This window comes from Cavia porcellus, unplaced genomic scaffold (genome assembly GCF_034190915.1).
Source record: "Cavia porcellus strain 051 isolate PalLab524CR breed Dunkin Hartley unplaced genomic scaffold, mCavPor4.1 scaffold_2, whole genome shotgun sequence".
NCBI lineage: Eukaryota > Metazoa > Chordata > Mammalia > Rodentia > Caviidae > Cavia > Cavia porcellus.
The window spans coordinates 110,593,342-110,609,469 of record NW_026947485.1 but is presented as its reverse complement, the minus strand read 5'-3'; the positions used below and the strand labels follow the sequence as shown (position 1 = coordinate 110,609,469).

The 16,128-nt window shown below is 42.4% G+C and overlaps 1 protein-coding gene across 2 annotated transcripts in view; it reads right to left on the bottom strand.

The window, feature by feature from the left end:
- Nucleotides 1-16,128, bottom strand: part of Pik3ap1 (phosphoinositide-3-kinase adaptor protein 1) — a 115,496-nt gene that overhangs the window by 47,824 nt on the left and 51,544 nt on the right. For both annotated transcript variants that reach the window (XM_003479559.5, XM_023561473.2), the window contains 6 exons: nucleotides 13,870-14,009; nucleotides 10,892-11,036; nucleotides 10,021-10,163; nucleotides 9,770-9,902; nucleotides 7,215-7,411; nucleotides 3,882-4,071 (listed from right to left, as the gene is read on the bottom strand). In XM_003479559.5, coding sequence (XP_003479607.2) covers nucleotides 3,882-4,071; nucleotides 7,215-7,411; nucleotides 9,770-9,902; nucleotides 10,021-10,163; nucleotides 10,892-11,036; nucleotides 13,870-14,009 — 948 coding nt within the window. The remainder of the gene's footprint in view (nucleotides 1-3,881; nucleotides 4,072-7,214; nucleotides 7,412-9,769; nucleotides 9,903-10,020; nucleotides 10,164-10,891; nucleotides 11,037-13,869; nucleotides 14,010-16,128) is intronic.

Sequence of the window (16,128 nt, the reverse complement as noted above, 5' to 3'; positions counted from 1 at the left end):
TGTGTATGTGCTCATGTAAGTTTTAAGGCAAACAGATTGGAACAGAATCATAAAATCCCAAGGTCAGAGCACAACATCCCCTTACATCTCACCTTCCTTTAACACATACAATGGTCTTCCTACTTATTAGTTGTTCTGAAGTACTTTTGGTAACAGGAACTTCATTACAGCCCTGCCCTAAACTCAAGTCAGAAAGAGGCAAATTTTTCCCTATTCCAATTATGGGATCTTTAAAGTATTGGCAGTAAAGTAGCCTAAAGCCTTGTACTCTATAAAGTTAGTCCAGCAAGCAAGCAAATGAATAAGCAACCTAATTTCCCCAACGGTTTATTTTCAGTGTCTGAAGGATACCATGATGAATGGCAGCAAAGGTAAGGCATTGATAAACCTGACTATTTAGACAGAAGCAGGTCCTGTAGAGTGCCCATCCCAGGGCTATCAAATTCAAACCCCAGAAAGGTAGGCCCTCAGTCTCCATCTGATGGAAGGTAGATTTGTCCTGGAGCTGGAATACTCAGATTCCTGATATACTCCTTCCTTCACAGACTTGAAATGTTAACTAATCTTGGAGTCTTTACTTTTCCCTGGTAAAATGAAGACAACCCTATTCAACAAGCCCGAAAATGGTCAGATAAGACAATAGGAAAAAAGCAGTCAATCAACTTCAACCAGATGTTTGATTTAGGCTGGTAGTGCTGAAATAAGCATCTCGGATTTGTTAGTTTCACCACTACACTATTTCCTCATGATAAGCTCCTTGCCAGGTCCAAGATGCTGCACCTCTGAACCATCAGAGGAATGATTTTTCTCAAGGATAAACCCAACAATCACAATGACAGGAAGAAGTCAAACCATGTCAAAAGTAAATTCAGAGAGGATAGTATCTGCTGAATAAAAAATGTGGTAGGTTTCTATTGCTGATCTCAAACACAGCCAAATTCCATAGACCTGTCCCCCTCATGAGAGTTTTCTAGTTCCATGACCACCAGAAACTCCTGGCTCCTGGAGACTTCAGAGGTTACCACAAACCCACCCAGCTCCACAGCAAACTACTGCCTTGGAAAATGCTGGTGGGCCTCATCGTCTCCTCTGTGAAGAGCCCACAGAAAATGGCAGATGCCTTTAGCACTCCCTGTACGATGCAGTGTTGTGGAGCAATTTCATGCACTAGAGCACTTAGGGGAGAAAACAGGTAGAGAATTCTTTGTTTCACAGCCCCATAACTAGGAGATAGGGAAGAAATGATGTTCAGTTACTGGGTTCTCAAGCGGGTCTTTGTGGTTCTCCAACCAAGTATGCTTCTGTGAGAAAGTCTCTGGTTCACAGTCGAAAGCACTGGTTTTGGTTCCCTCTTGCATCTCCAGCACTCAGGACAAGCAAGTGACCCAAGCAGAGTAGACGCTCCTGAAACGCTTGTCGGTTGTGAGCACAGATGATAAATGTGCAAGGGATCCCGGGGCAGTTCTGTTATCTGATACCTGGAGCTGCAGAAAGGGGAAAGTGTGGCTGCAGAGCCTGAGAGATTTTTTATAGGAAGCCAGAACTAAAGTCTGGTGTCAGATGAAAATGTCTGACCTGGGATAAAGAATACCGTCCTAAAGACAGATCTAACTCTAGGCTTTATCAGATCTCTTGGCTGTGACACTTTGGGAAAGTTGCTTTATCTCCTGGGGCCTGGGTTTTTCCATTTGTAACGTGCAGGCTGTAAATGCATTCCTGAAGGACTGTTTTAAAGAGTTAGTGAGATGGCAGGGATGATGCCTTCCTAACTCACATCCCTGCCAGCCACTAGCTCCTTCAGGAAGAGCTCAAACCAGTGCTTCTGGTCATCCCAATCAAGGATGGAAAGGGACTTCTGCACCTTTTGTCTCAGAGGAGCAGCCCATCTGATTGGCAAATGCCTATCAAACACTGCCCCACCCCCACACACACTTGCAGGGGCTAGAGTTGGGGTCAAAGGCCTTGTTGGGGTCAGGGATCACCTCTGGCTCCCAACCAGTCTGTGCCTCCTTCTCCAAGGCACAGATGCCCAGTTTTCAATGAGTTCATGGAGAGTCAGATCTCTTGCCTCAGGTCCTGAAAAGGTGGCAATCCTAGGTCTACCCCCTGCCAGACAGCCCCCCAACATAACCCTGGCATGTTGGTGACTCTGACTTATCTTTCTTGATTCCATTTATTAGATCCAGAAGGAAAGAAGGCTGACTCTCAGGCACTGTTTCAGACTGCTTAGCACTTGAGAACAACGGCAGAAATACACCAACAAGCGATGTCAGGGGTGCACTGTAGGGATCTCTGCTTCCTTGCCAGCACTCACAGTGAGATCCAATGTTAATGAGATCAGTGTTCTCCAAGGTGGCACACTGCCCCCTAGAGGGTGATGCAGGGACACTGATGTGTGGGACGCCCACCGCAACAAAGGAACTTTCAACACCCCCATATAGCTACACAGGTTGCAGACCTGCTTTGGTACATGTTCACACAGGTATGTGCATTTGTGTGTGTTTTTATTTAATGCAAGCAGATATAAGGAAAAAGCTGATAAACAGACCTACTAAACTATTGCTAATGCTATGGTAGTTGGGTGTCATACAGACTTTATCAACTCAGTTTTAGATTCTTATTTTAAGTTTTCATAAAATATATTACTTTTGAAATTAGAAAAACAAGATAATCAAAGCAGGCAACATTTGTTAAACAATTTACAAGAAAAATCATGTCCTGGGGATTGATATTTTATAAATAAGTTTATTATATATCAATCCAAATAAAATCAGGTTTTCACCTCTGCCAAAAAAAAAAACCCTCTGCTTATAATTATCTGAGCTTAAAAACTAAACTATCTCATATATGAATGTATTTTATTTCTGAATACATACTCCTTTCCAGGAAATTATACTATGAGATTGTATATTGTCCATCATTTAGGAAAATCCAGGTGCTGATGCCAGTGCTGCTCACAGCATTACCAAAACAACTGACCTGTGTCAGTCAACATCTGAGGACAAGGCATGGACAGTGATTCTGAGGGTAGGTGTCTTCATGGGACTGTGTCATATGGCTTTATGTGTAGTTATGTCTTAGTATGACCTCTTCTTTCATTTTCCTTTTATATTCCAATTAGGACAGTATACTTGATTTCTAAGAGTGTCGTATCATGTTAGAGTGTTAAATAGGGTGTTACAACATGTTTTTTATAAAGGGGGTCTGAGAGATTTGATGGTACATCTATACTGCCAAATACTCGGGAGGCTGAGACAGATGGATCTCCAGTTCAAGTCCAACGTAAGCAACTTAGCAAGACACTAACAATTTAAAAAACTGAAATAAAAAAGGTCTGAGGATAAATTTCAGTGGTAGGTCCTTGGGCTCAAGCCCTAGCACTACAAAAAAAAGGAAGGAAGGTTACCTGGGGATTTACCTCAGGGGCATAAGCACCTACCTGGCAAGCACGAGGTCAGGAGTTTGATCCCCAGTGCCAAATAAATAAAGGATGGAAGAAAGGAAAGAAGAAAAGAAAGAAAGCAGAAAGGAGAGGGAGAAGGAGAGGGAGAAACAGAGGGAGAGACAGGCAGAGAAAGAGACCGGCAGACCCTTGGTACTGGCCCGGCTGAGAGCTGCTGAGTGGGCCCTGCAGATCACGCGGCAATGTCTCCATGCGTGATGACTTCCAGGCAAGGCTTCTCAGTACTCACAGCATCGGAAGTCTGGGGAAACATCTGGTTGCCACAGACAGCACATGACCATCAACCTAATGCTATGTAACACAGGATCCTCTCTCTGGGGCAAGGCAGGGGTAAACAAGGACTTCCTTCAACAGTCCAGAATGAAGACAGCCATTTCTCGGTAGAAACACAAAAGCAGAACTGGGCTAGGCTACTTACAGAGGTCCTCTGTGGCTGCTGGGGCAAAGGCAGCCATGGACTCATACAGCTCCTCATCACATCCGGGATTGAGGGAGCATTTCATGAGCAGGTCTGTGGACAGATGGGCCATGGACTCATACACAGCATCAGCCTCCTCTCCTTGCATCAGCTCCTCTTTAATGTGGCTCTTCAGCATGTCCACTGTCTCCTGCAAGGAAAGATGAGATCTATGAGCACACTGAGGCACCTGGTGGTTTGAGGAAGGTCGCCCAACTGGACTTGTGGCCAGCAGAGCAAGCATTCACAGGAATTCATAGGTGCTTAGTATCTCTGTAGTCCCTGCCTGACTATAAGCTCCTTAGGGCCAACTTCATGGCTTCCCTTCTTTTCTCTTCCTTTCCCTCCCCTCCTTTTCCCTTCCCTGCCTTTGCGTTATGTTTTCTGTTTTAATCTTTGTATCTTCCTTCCATGCTAATCACAGGGTTATATATGCACTTAAAAGATTCTGGCGTGGCTCACGCCTGTAATTCCAGCACTCAGGAAGCTGAGACAGGAGGATTGTTGTGAGTTTGAGACCAGCCTGGGTTACAAAGTGAGCTTAAGGCCAGCCTGAACTGAATAGTGAGACCCTGTCTCAAAAAGAAAAAAAAAAAAAGATTCTGGTTAAATGCTGAATGACTGGAGTGTACAAATTTAAAGCTACTTTCACATAAGCACCGACTGTGGGTCAGGTCCAGTGCTAGGTATCTCAATAGCATTTTTTCCGCACTGCTTGAGAAACTGTACCATTTCCTAGCTCACAAATAAGAAAAGCAAAGCTCAAAAAACTAGTCCTTTACTGTCAGGTTTGCAATCCCAACTTTGACCTTTCTACTACATCCTAGTAAGTCAATGACAAAAGAGGATGTGGCCTTTACTGCCTAGTCACACAGAAATGCAAGTGGACTCAACAAGGCTACTACTAAGGTGTTTCTGCACTTGAGGGATCAGGAAGTTTCTCCAAAGTGCCAACTGTTCCCAGGCTTCCTCCCTCGGATCCATGTCCTGGATGCTCAGAAGAGAGCTGCTCTTGGATCAAGGGCACAGGCATCAGAAAGGCTGTTTTGTTCCAGCAGTTGTGAGGTAGAAAGATGACTTCTCCAAAACCTCTACAACTTTTCCTGGCAAGAAACTTTGATATGTCACAATCCTTATTTCCGCTCCAACCCACAGAAATCCTTGTTTTCACCATCACTACCCAAGACAGCCAATCTTTGACTGACACTCTGGGTTGGTTTCCTGGTAAGAACCAAGGGACCAGGGGCTGCGGATTTAGCTCAGCGGCATAAGTGCCTGCGTTGCAAGCAGGCAGTCGTGAGTTCGATCCCTGGTACCAATAAAAATGAAAAAGACAAAAAAAAAAAAAAAAAAAAAAGAACTAAGGGACCAAGTGACAGCTGTGCAGTGCCAGAGACTCCAGCTTACCATCTGATTTCAATGTGGTAGAAAAGAAAACAGGAAAATTCTGAGAGGCTGTAAATAGCATCAACTTTCCAGTAGCAAGGCTAAAGACACATTGGTGGAAGGTGACTACAGTTAGAACTAAACAGGATACAAGAAATGTGAACAACATTATCTTCAGTGCACACTGAAAGAGCATGTATAAACTGCCTTGTTTCATAGGCAGGTATCAGGTCCCTGCTTTAGTACTGAACTAGGCTCAAGTTCCATCTCCACCTTTTCTAGTGCTGGGTCAGCTGGCCTTTCTAAATCTCTTCCCTCATTTACAAAATGAGGATCCTAATACTGTCAAGATTAGGGTGAGGATTAAATGAGACAATGCAAATAAATTGACAACCAAATAAATTCAATACATATTAGTTATTATAACATATACAATTTGTCTTCAATAAAAACTACTGATACAAAAATGAAATGCTACATTGAGCATAATTTGTGATTTCAAAGTAATGCCAATTCCATACTCCTAGACCATGAGCACTTTTTGGAACCCTTTATGTCAATAAGGCCCAAAAGACAGATTTCCACTATTCTATTCACTTGAAATATTTATACACCTCCAAACATTGAGAAACCCCCTGTATAAACTTTTCTGAGTTGCTCCCTTGTAGATTTGCCAATTAAAGAGCCAAGAGATAAATTTCTGGGAGGCATCAAGCTTATTACTGTCAGGAGATAAATAGCAAGACCAGATTGTGTTCAGTGCTCCTTTAGGGGTCACAACTCCATATACCAAGCTAAGTTATTTTCATATGCTCTCTGTGAGTCTGTGAAGGAGGAAGAAAATGAGAAAGGAGGGCAGTCAGGAAGAGCATCTGCCTCTAAGACAAAGGAAGCAATGAAATAAAATTTAGACATTTCCGAGCTTGATGGTGCACACCTAGAATCCCAGCTACTTGGGAGGCTGAGACAAGAGGATTGCAAGTCTGAAGCTCACCTAGGCAACTTCATAAGACCTTGTCTCAAAATAAAAATTGGAAGTGTAGCTCAGTGGTAGAATGTTAGCATGTACAAGGCCCATGTACAGGGTCATTCTCCAGCACAGATGCATGCAAGTGTATGTGCACACACAGACACACGCACATGCATGTGCACACACACACACACGCACACACACACACACACGTGCACACATACACAAAACATAGGCATGGCTTAAGATCAGGCTCACAGAAGGACCCAGAAGTCAATGATCAATGAAAAAGAGGTAGGAGCCCAAAACCAGATAAGCATATAATCTGGATATATCTGTCTTAAATTTGCATTTGCACACAGGCAGAAGGTAAGAAAGAGGCTGTTAGCAGGAGTTGAATGTCCATGGTTGGCCTCCTGGAAGCCCTTTTGGGTATAGGGATCTACTGAGGCCCTAATAAGGAAGGACCTAGTGCACACACAATTAGCTTGGGTCCAAAGGTGGGCAAGATGGCTGGGAACATCCCACCAAAGGAGCCTTGGTAGTGGGTGGTGAGGCAAGTGAAGTAGAGAGATTCGTAGCAGTCTTCAGCAGATTCACTTTATAAATGTTTGTGGCATTTCTTTGTGGGTGGAGATCAGTGCTTTGCATAGATTCTTTCCTTCTATGAGCTCTATAAGCACAACTATTATGAGCTTATCTCTGCATATTAACAAAGACAGGATATATGGCTTGCCTGCAGTCACATGGTGTACAGAAATTTGGACTCTGGTCCATGTGACTGCAGAAGTCATCTCTTAAGCCCACACACTAAGCCCACTACCAGAAGAGACACATGAGGCCATGCCAGAGATGAAATCTTTCTGTATCTTTAGTAAGAAGACAGCCCTACAACCACATAATACGTTTCCAGTCACAGTTTCTTGCCTTGACCTTACCACGTACTCATCGATGAACTGCCGGAGATCCCTGAAGCCATGTTTTTCGGCGATGGTATTGGGGTAGTGGCCATGCTTGTTGGCCACACTGTATGCCTGGAGGGCCCCTGGGCAGGTGAGTAGCAAGGCGGTGAGGTTCTTCAGTCCATACTTTGCAGCAAAATGCAGTAAGGTAGGCAGCTCTTCATTCCTCTGATCTGAAAATAAACCAGAATTTAACTGATAAGTAAGAATGAGGGCACAGTATGCTTTTGTTCAAGAAGATGGAGTTGTAAAGCCTAGCATGGCAACCGGTAAGCACTCAGTCATCACTTACTGATTCACTTCCCTAACAACTTAGTGCTTCCTTTGGGGCATTACTGAACATCGTATATTGTGCTCACATGACAGAAGAAATAATACCTCAATTAATTAGCAGATCTAGTCATTAATAAGATACCCTACCTTCTTCTCCAAAAGGACTGGAAAAGCCTTAGAAACAGTACTAATTCAAAAGATGCTGGTTTCTTCTTATTCATTTGTTTTTCATTTTTGTACTGTTGGATATTGAAGCCAGGGCCTCACAAATCCTAAGCAAGTCTTCTACCACTGCACTACCTACAGTGCTATGCACAAAAGGTGCTAATTTCTAAAGGATTAAAGAGCAAATACAATGTATAACAGGAATCATGTTGTGACCTTCTCTGCAAAGCTCAAAGCACCCTGAAATATTTTTCTGTGCTGATTAAGCCCATCCTATTAGGTTTTATTCCCAACTTCACAATAAGTACGCCAAGAAAATACACACTTGTGTTGTGGAATTAAGGCACAATTTACATTCATGAAAGTTGATCCTTAGGTGCAACAATCATATATATATAACATATACATGTTTATATGTATAAATTTGTCTATATACATACACATAATGTTAATATCACAACTCAGCATCCTATTCACCAGAATATGATCTTTGGGAGGATGGATCTAGGATCTCCCATGATCAGACTCTCTCCTGAGCCCCAAGTTTAAAAACAGAACAGTAACATCTACCAGAAATGAAGCAGGAACATGCCACAGTGGGAAAATGGGGAAAAGCAGGGAAGAGAATGCCCCAGAAGAAGGCCTCAAATGAGACTCAGTCTCCTTTTAGGGTTCTTAGGCTAAGAAAGATGGAACACAGAAGGTCACCGGAGACTTGGGTCTCATTTGTTCAGGACCACCTCAGTGTGAAGGAAGACTGGTATCTCCAGAAACACTACAAAAGTATCCTGTCCAGAACACTGGGCACAATTCTGGTACTGTGGTGTGACTCTCCTAGCTCCCAACACATTACAGGTACATAAGGGCCTGTTCCTGCCTCCTAGGACAAATATTTGTTGACAGCGCAGCAGGAGTCAGCCACCTGGAAACAGTTCCACCTCTTGCTGAGCAGACAACCTAGCAAAGGAGACAGACACAGCAGACAACCACTGTGACAGAGGCCCCAGAATTTTAGGGGAGACCGCATCAGGAGGTGGAAGGTGCTGGAGGTTTGAGAAATCCTTCCAGATGAAGTGCTATCTTAAGCTGCATCAGGGAGGCGAAGTGAAGTTAATGAAGTGAATGGTAACTGAGGCAGGAACTAAGAAACTGCATTCCCACGACTGAGTAGCAAGATGTAGCAGAAAGAAGTACACGCTATTGCACAGAAACACGCAGGGCCCTTTGGGAAGGACTTGATAACAGGCTAAGAAGCTTTAATCTCATCAGGAAAGTAAGGGGAATCACGCGTGTCTTTAAGAGGGGATGAAGTGCAATTGGTGCCCATAAAGTCAATAACAGAGCTCCTGTAAGATCCGAAAGAAGGGGAAAATCTCCCAACCTGTAATGACACTGTAGCCACTGAAGTATCACAGTACAAGGAATTACAATATTTATTTATTTGTGATACTGCTGCTGTGGACAAACCTGCTCATATCAATTGTACAGACGTACAGCATGTGTAATTATGTACCATATGTAACACTTGATGACAATAAGGAATTGTGCTCTTCGCTTATGTATTTTTTGTACTATACTTGTTAATCATTATTTTAGACTGTACTCCTACTTATTAAAAAAACTGCTACAAATCAGCAGTCTCACACACACTGTGTTTACTGAATCTCTTGATTGCATCATTTTCTTTTCTGCTTCATTTAATTTTGTTCACCTTGGCCCCAGGAGGAACAGATTATGATATATATACATGTATGTGTATACACACCATCTATACGACATACACCACATGTACAGACATAGATAATACATATATCATATGGCCGTGGTGGCTAACAGCCTGTAACGCCTAGGTTTGTATAAATTTATATGTGAGGCTGACACAGTGATGAAGCCACCTATGTGTTTTTCAGAAGACAGCCCCCTCATTAAGCAATGTACGGCTATATTCAGATTTGCAGTTGAGAAGACTCTCTAGCTACACAGGACAGCATTAGTGCTTCTCACAAGATGGGTTGTACAGCACAGTGCTGATGGGACTGAAACCAGCAGGTCGCAATTGGCCCGCTGAGGGTCTCATCTGACTGCTGACTTACTTGTCATCATATCTTCCTCTTCCAGCTGGCTGATTCCAAAAAGGTGCAGTCCACTTGCAGGAATATTGTTCTTCAGGGACTCCGTCAGCAGTTTATCAAGGGTCTCTGTGTTGTAGGGCACAATTTTAAAAGCCTGAATACAAAAAGACAGATTTGAAATCAGGTTATTTCCTGCCCAGGAGATTCAAGGCTGAAAGGCATGAGCAAAAATTACTTTCCCAGAAAGCTCAGGTCCCCTTGCAGCACCTTACCTGGCACATAAACTCCACAGGATTTGCAGCACTGGACAGTAAATTCCCAATTTCCTCCATGTCAGTATAGTAGCTGATAACAGCTTCACACACCACTAAATCCCCGGAATAAATCTTCAGACAAACATTCCCAGATGAAAGATCTGAACAGAAGGAAAGATACCATAAAATGCTTAGGAAGAGCACAGTGCTCACAGACAGGCATGCGCCATCTACATGGTGAAGAGATGAACTGAGAAAGCCCTGAGAGGTGAGCTGGGGGGCGGGGGGGGAGGCAGGAAGTAGAAGGTGAGTGACCCCTCACCTACTGACAGGGGGGACCCAGAGTCATAGCAGTTATCATCCTTGGCTCTGCAATTTCATATTTTAAGGATTTTCATCTATTTTACTACTGTAGGCCTAAGGCTCAAGGAACAGGAAGAAAACATGGCTTTAAAGCACAAAGGGCAGTGGTTGCTAAAGGTGAGGGGTTCTGGAGGTGAGAGTATGTTTCTGTCACTTTGGGCCCCTGGAGCCAGCTGACATGTTCTGCTGTTGTCACTGCTACGTGCTCTCCCTAGGGTAGGATTTTACACCACCGGAAGAGGTTTTGAAGGGGAAAGAAAAAATTAAAAATATACCAACCACAAAGATTAAATTCACAAAAGAGGAAATGCAACAAGTAGAGAACATGGAAAAATATTCAACCCCACTAGTAATCAAGGAAATGCAAATTAAAATGATGGACTACTTTTTTACAAATATCAAAGTATCAAAACTACTTAAAGTGGCAATGTTTAGTTTGGTGATGGAATAGCAAATGAGCTACAGAGTAATAATATTTCAGCAGCAGTTAAGCCCAACACGCTCTTTTTACCTTAGGATTACTTACCAGGCGCCCTCACAGAAACTGTGTACTCATTCTCCAGTGTGGCTTCTACCCTCACAGAGGGAGAATCCTCAGGAGAAAATTCTGCCTCTGTTGCTACCCTCTCATCCAACTTACATCTCACAATGATGTAGACAATAGTTTCTGCCTGGAACAGAAGAGAAAACCATGGGTCATGGTCCCCTTTCCCTTCTGGATAGGTATCCAGGGTGCTGGGGCAGAGGGTCCCCCTGGCACTCTTGAGCCCCTTGATTAGAAAGATCTGGGGCTCAGGGAGGACATGCTTGCAGGTGGACAGAAAACTGCTGACTACCATTCTGAAGAGACAAGTTACCAAAGACAAAGAGTAAACGTTTCTAAACCTTTATAGTAATTTAATGAGATAATTTGTGTCTGTTGAATTTAATAATTCTTTAAACCCAGTGTTTATACATAATTTATGGTTTATTTCATTTTTATAGCATTTCTCTTTTTTGTAAAATAAAATCATCATATCATTGTAGAACAGAACAAGTTTTACAAGTCCTTTCCATCAGATTCTTTGAGAAGTGTTGCTCTAAACTAGCCTTGCTCCTCCACATGGGGCTGGAGGGACCAGCAGTCCTGGGAACCCTCCAAAGTTGGTAAAAAACGCAGTCTGCAGCCAAGTGAAGTGCTATATGGCTATAATCGCAGCTACCTGGGAGGCTGAGGCCAGGGGATCATGAGTTTTTGAGACCACACAGGGCAACTTAGTGAGACCTTGTCCCAAAAATTTTTTAAAGTGCTGGGATATAAAGCTCAATGGTAGAAATTAAAAAAAAAAAAAGACAGTATAGTACCCAGTGCTGATCCTCGAGTGTCATGATGTGAAATCCAGCAGTTATTCTTTGTTCAGAATGATTTTAGCCTGCTTTAGTTTGTTTCATCTAAACATAAATGAAGATATGGATAACTGCATGTATGTTTAAGTGTATAGGATTGACAACCATGTTACTAAGTTTTTGTTGGATAGTGGAACAGAACTCTTTGCAGTCTCGCTGTTTGAATTCCACTTTATATGCTCCACTTTTGTATCTTGAACAACTATTTGTAAGAGGGCAGTATGTAAACATCAACTAGTGATTTCTTACTATTTATTTTTCTTTGAACATATGTACTATTTCTACCCATTTTTCTGTTTTGTTTAGTCTTTATATAAAAATTTTTTAAAAAGCTCAGTGGTAGAGCATTTGGCTAGCATGCAAGAGGTCCTAGGTTTAATACTCAGTGAAGAAAAGAAAATAAAGGAAAGGAAAGGAAGAGAAGGAAAACAGAGACTATCGGTCCTTCTGGACCACCGACTCAGGGTCTGGGTTTTACCAAGATGCCCACGTAACTCTTTTGTATCCTACAGCGTCTGAGGTCCTGGTTTAAAGAAGCCATATGTAGCTCTGCTGCTCACACTGCTTGGTGGGGACAGAGGGATGATTTACTAGAGGATTAATTTTCCCAAGGCATCAATCAAGCAACTTAGTTAGCTATTTTCCTTTGCTACAAAATCTTACCCTAAGCCTGCCAAAGAAATGTATAGGTTGGGCATTCCTAATCCAAATATCCAAAGTCAGACATGCTCCAAAATGTGAAACTTTCTGAGCATCACCACGATGCCACAAGTGGAAAATTCCAAATAAACAGTCAGGAGGAGAAAATGAATGAAAATCAGAGAGGTGAGTAAGGGGAATTATGCTTTGGTTCCAAGCACCCTCACACCCACAGACACTCACAATGTGATCAGAGAGTCATGGGGAAGCGGGAAGCAGTATGTGGAGACTGAAGATGAAATGTCTACACAGGCCTGGCCAGCAGGTAAAAGGAGTAAAATGGGCTGAGTGTTAAGGTTAAGGAGCAGTGAAGGCCTCGAAACTGGAGGATGCATCATCTCTACAAAGGGCTTCTCATCCTCAGCTAATCATCTCCAGTCTAATATGATTAGACTTTCAGCCAAGGGAATTGGAAACAGATTTATATTCCATTTTTTTTTTTTTTTTTTTTTTTTGAGACAGGGTCTCATTATGTTGTCCCTACTAGACTAAAACTCCTAATGGCTCAAATGATCTCCCTGTCCTACTGTCTCTTATCACCATGACATTTTATGCTTAAATCATAAAACATGTGAAATTCAAACCAAATGTACCTGAGCCAAACTGAGCCCAAAGAAGCATCTTACAATGCCATGGATGGGGCCTTTGCCCAACGTCAGATGGCCTCAGCTCTACAGAAAATCACCTAAACGTGCAATGAAACCAGTTCCCATGCTTCCTACTACCAAGGCTGTGAGACTCTGTTGCCTCAAGTAGCCCACAGAGGCAAGCTTAGCAATGAGAGTATATCCATGAAGAAAGCACTTTGCTGCTCCAAACTATTATAGATGTCACACGATTTTAATAAAAAAGGAAAGATAATGAAAAACTACCAATATTATGATAGAATTCAAATGACAGTGGCTTGTGTGCTAGATCATCACAATCAAGTCACCTGTTAATTTATGCCTGCCCCTAAAAATTCTAATCACTGGATGTTTAAACATTTATCCAACCTTTTCAGTAAGTAATATTAGCTAGTCAGTTCCAGCCATTAAGCTTCAAAGTACACCCTTGGGCTAGGTCATTGGCCAGTTGAGGTAGACGCAACCGCTCTGCAGGCTCCCGCTTCCTCTGCCCCGAGTGTTGGACCAGCAGGAAAGGATAGAAGGCTCTACCTTCAGGGATGACCAAAGTATCTGGTAATGTCCATATCTGATGGTCTCCTGCATGTTCTATGTAATTAATCCATAAAAGTTTTCAGATTCATGATACAATATTCCTGGATTCATTCCTCTTTGATTTAAAAGAGCTAGGTACATCCAAGGCCCAGGTAATGAGAAACCCCAAGGGAAGGTTGTAACTATACTGAAGTGCAACGTGAGGAATCTCACTCAGCCTGTTTTGTCATGAATCTCCCAGGCCCACAGGAGCACCTACCCCACAGCGAATGCGGTCCGGCTGCACCACCATCAGGTTTCCAGAAGAAGTCTCTGTCGTTGACAGGCTCTGCTGCTTTGACTGGGAAAGGACCTTCTCGTCCTCAGGCTCTGTGTCAGTGACTGAGTCACAGCCAGAATCTATGGGAGAGAGGACACTGCTGAATGGGAAGTAGTGGGCAGGAAGGAGGAGCACTGGTGGGCCAATCTTAGCCCATGAGAGCCTCAAATATGACCACTTAGGAAACAACACCGAATGTCAAACTAATCCACGTTGAAGAGAGTGACTCAGGAAGTCACAAAAGAGGACCTGATGGGAAAAGTCACCCACCACCTAGACCACAGGATAGGGTGACAGCAAGAGGACAGTGCTGGACGGCAAGGATGGCAAGGCACCAGCATTGAGTTACTGGAAGCTTCACTTCAGGACTTCCTACAAGACGGAATGCTTGTTAGGAAAGGAAAGGTCAAAAAGGACTGCCTACTTCAAGGTCACCTTGATGTATCATCTGTGCTGCTTAGAAAGCACAATGATGGGGCTGGGGATTTAGCTCAGTGGCATAAGCGCCTGCCTTGCAAGCAGGCAGTCATGAGTTCGATCCCTGGTACCGGTAAAAACGAAAAAGACCAAAAAAAAGAAAAAAAAAAAAGAAAGCACAATGATGAGAAGCAACCATGTTCAGCAAGCCTTAGATTAGTGTATCTGGGTTCCAGATCAGTACAACAGTAAACACTTGCACTGGGAATACTAGGACAGGCACAGATGGAGAGCAGGTGAGCAGGGCACTGGGAAGGACGTGTACAGATTGAGAGCAGGGGTGCATAGATTCACGGGCTATGGAACAGAGAGATGATACTGAGACCATATAAAGCTCTCAGCCAAGGGCTCTGAATCAGAATTCATCACAGGCCTCCTTGTGAGATTATTTTTCAGGGGTGTGTGTGTCTTAACATACGTGGCAAATAAACACACAAAATGATGACTCACATCATATGTCTTCAGGGAAATGCAAATTCAAACAATGGCATGTCACTAGACATCTACTAGAATGGTCAACACCCAAAACTCTGAAACCACCAAATGCTGTTGGAGCCATAGGAACTCACGTTCATTGTTGACTGGATAATGCATAATAGTCCAGTCATTCTAGAAAGGCAGTTCATCTATTTCTTATAAGACTAAATATGCTTTTACCATTCAATCCATCAATCACGTTCCTTGATATTCACCCTGAGCAACTGAAAACTTTGATCCAGACAACAACCTACCAGATAGTTATGGTAGCATTATTCAGAACTGCCAATATGTAAAAACAGTCAAAGTAGCCTTCAGAAGGTGAATGAATAAATTATGGAAAACTGGACTACACAATATTACTCAGCACTAAAAAGAAGTGAGCTAACACGTTACAAAAAGACAAAATTTAAATGCTAAGTGAAAGAAGCATTAGAAGGCTACATACTATATGATTCCAACCATATGGCACTCTGAAATGGGCAAAACTATGGAGAGAATAAAAAGATCAGTGGTTACCAGGATAGAAGAACACGGAAGATTTTCAGAACAGGCAAAATACTTTATCTGGCACTATTATGACGGCTACATGTCATTATACCTTTGTCCAAATCTATAGAATATACAATACCAAGGGTGAATGCTAATATTCACTTTGAGTGATAACAGTGTAACAAACATACCATTTTTACTGCTGGATGTTCACAGAGTGGGAGCTGTGTGTATGTAGGGGCACAGGCTGCATGGGAAATCTCTCACCCTACCTTCCACTTGATTTTGCTGTGAACATAAAACAATCTAAAAAGAATTTTGTTTTATTTTTGGTACTGGGAATTGAACTCAGGATCTTGTGCTTGCCAGGCAGGCACTTAGCTGTTGAGCTATATCCCCAGCCAAAAGAAAGTATTTTAAAAATAAATGAACACAAAATAAAAGAAATAGTTGGTGAAAAGATGATTCAGAATGCACTGCTGGAAAATATTAGCTACTGGGGGTAGTGGAAAAGCATAGATAGGATACTAGTTAAATTCTTCCTAGTTCTTATAACTGCAAAATAAATTTAGCTACATTATAGATTGAAATGCAAAGTAAAAATAAAATACAGAATTTTTTAAAATGAAAATGCAAACATGTTATTGATTTGGGAAGAGATTTACCAATCAAATTGAAGAAGTCGTGATCTAAATAAACAAGAGTTGATGACATGAACTTTGATAAACAAAAAAAGGTAGAAAACCTCCAAAC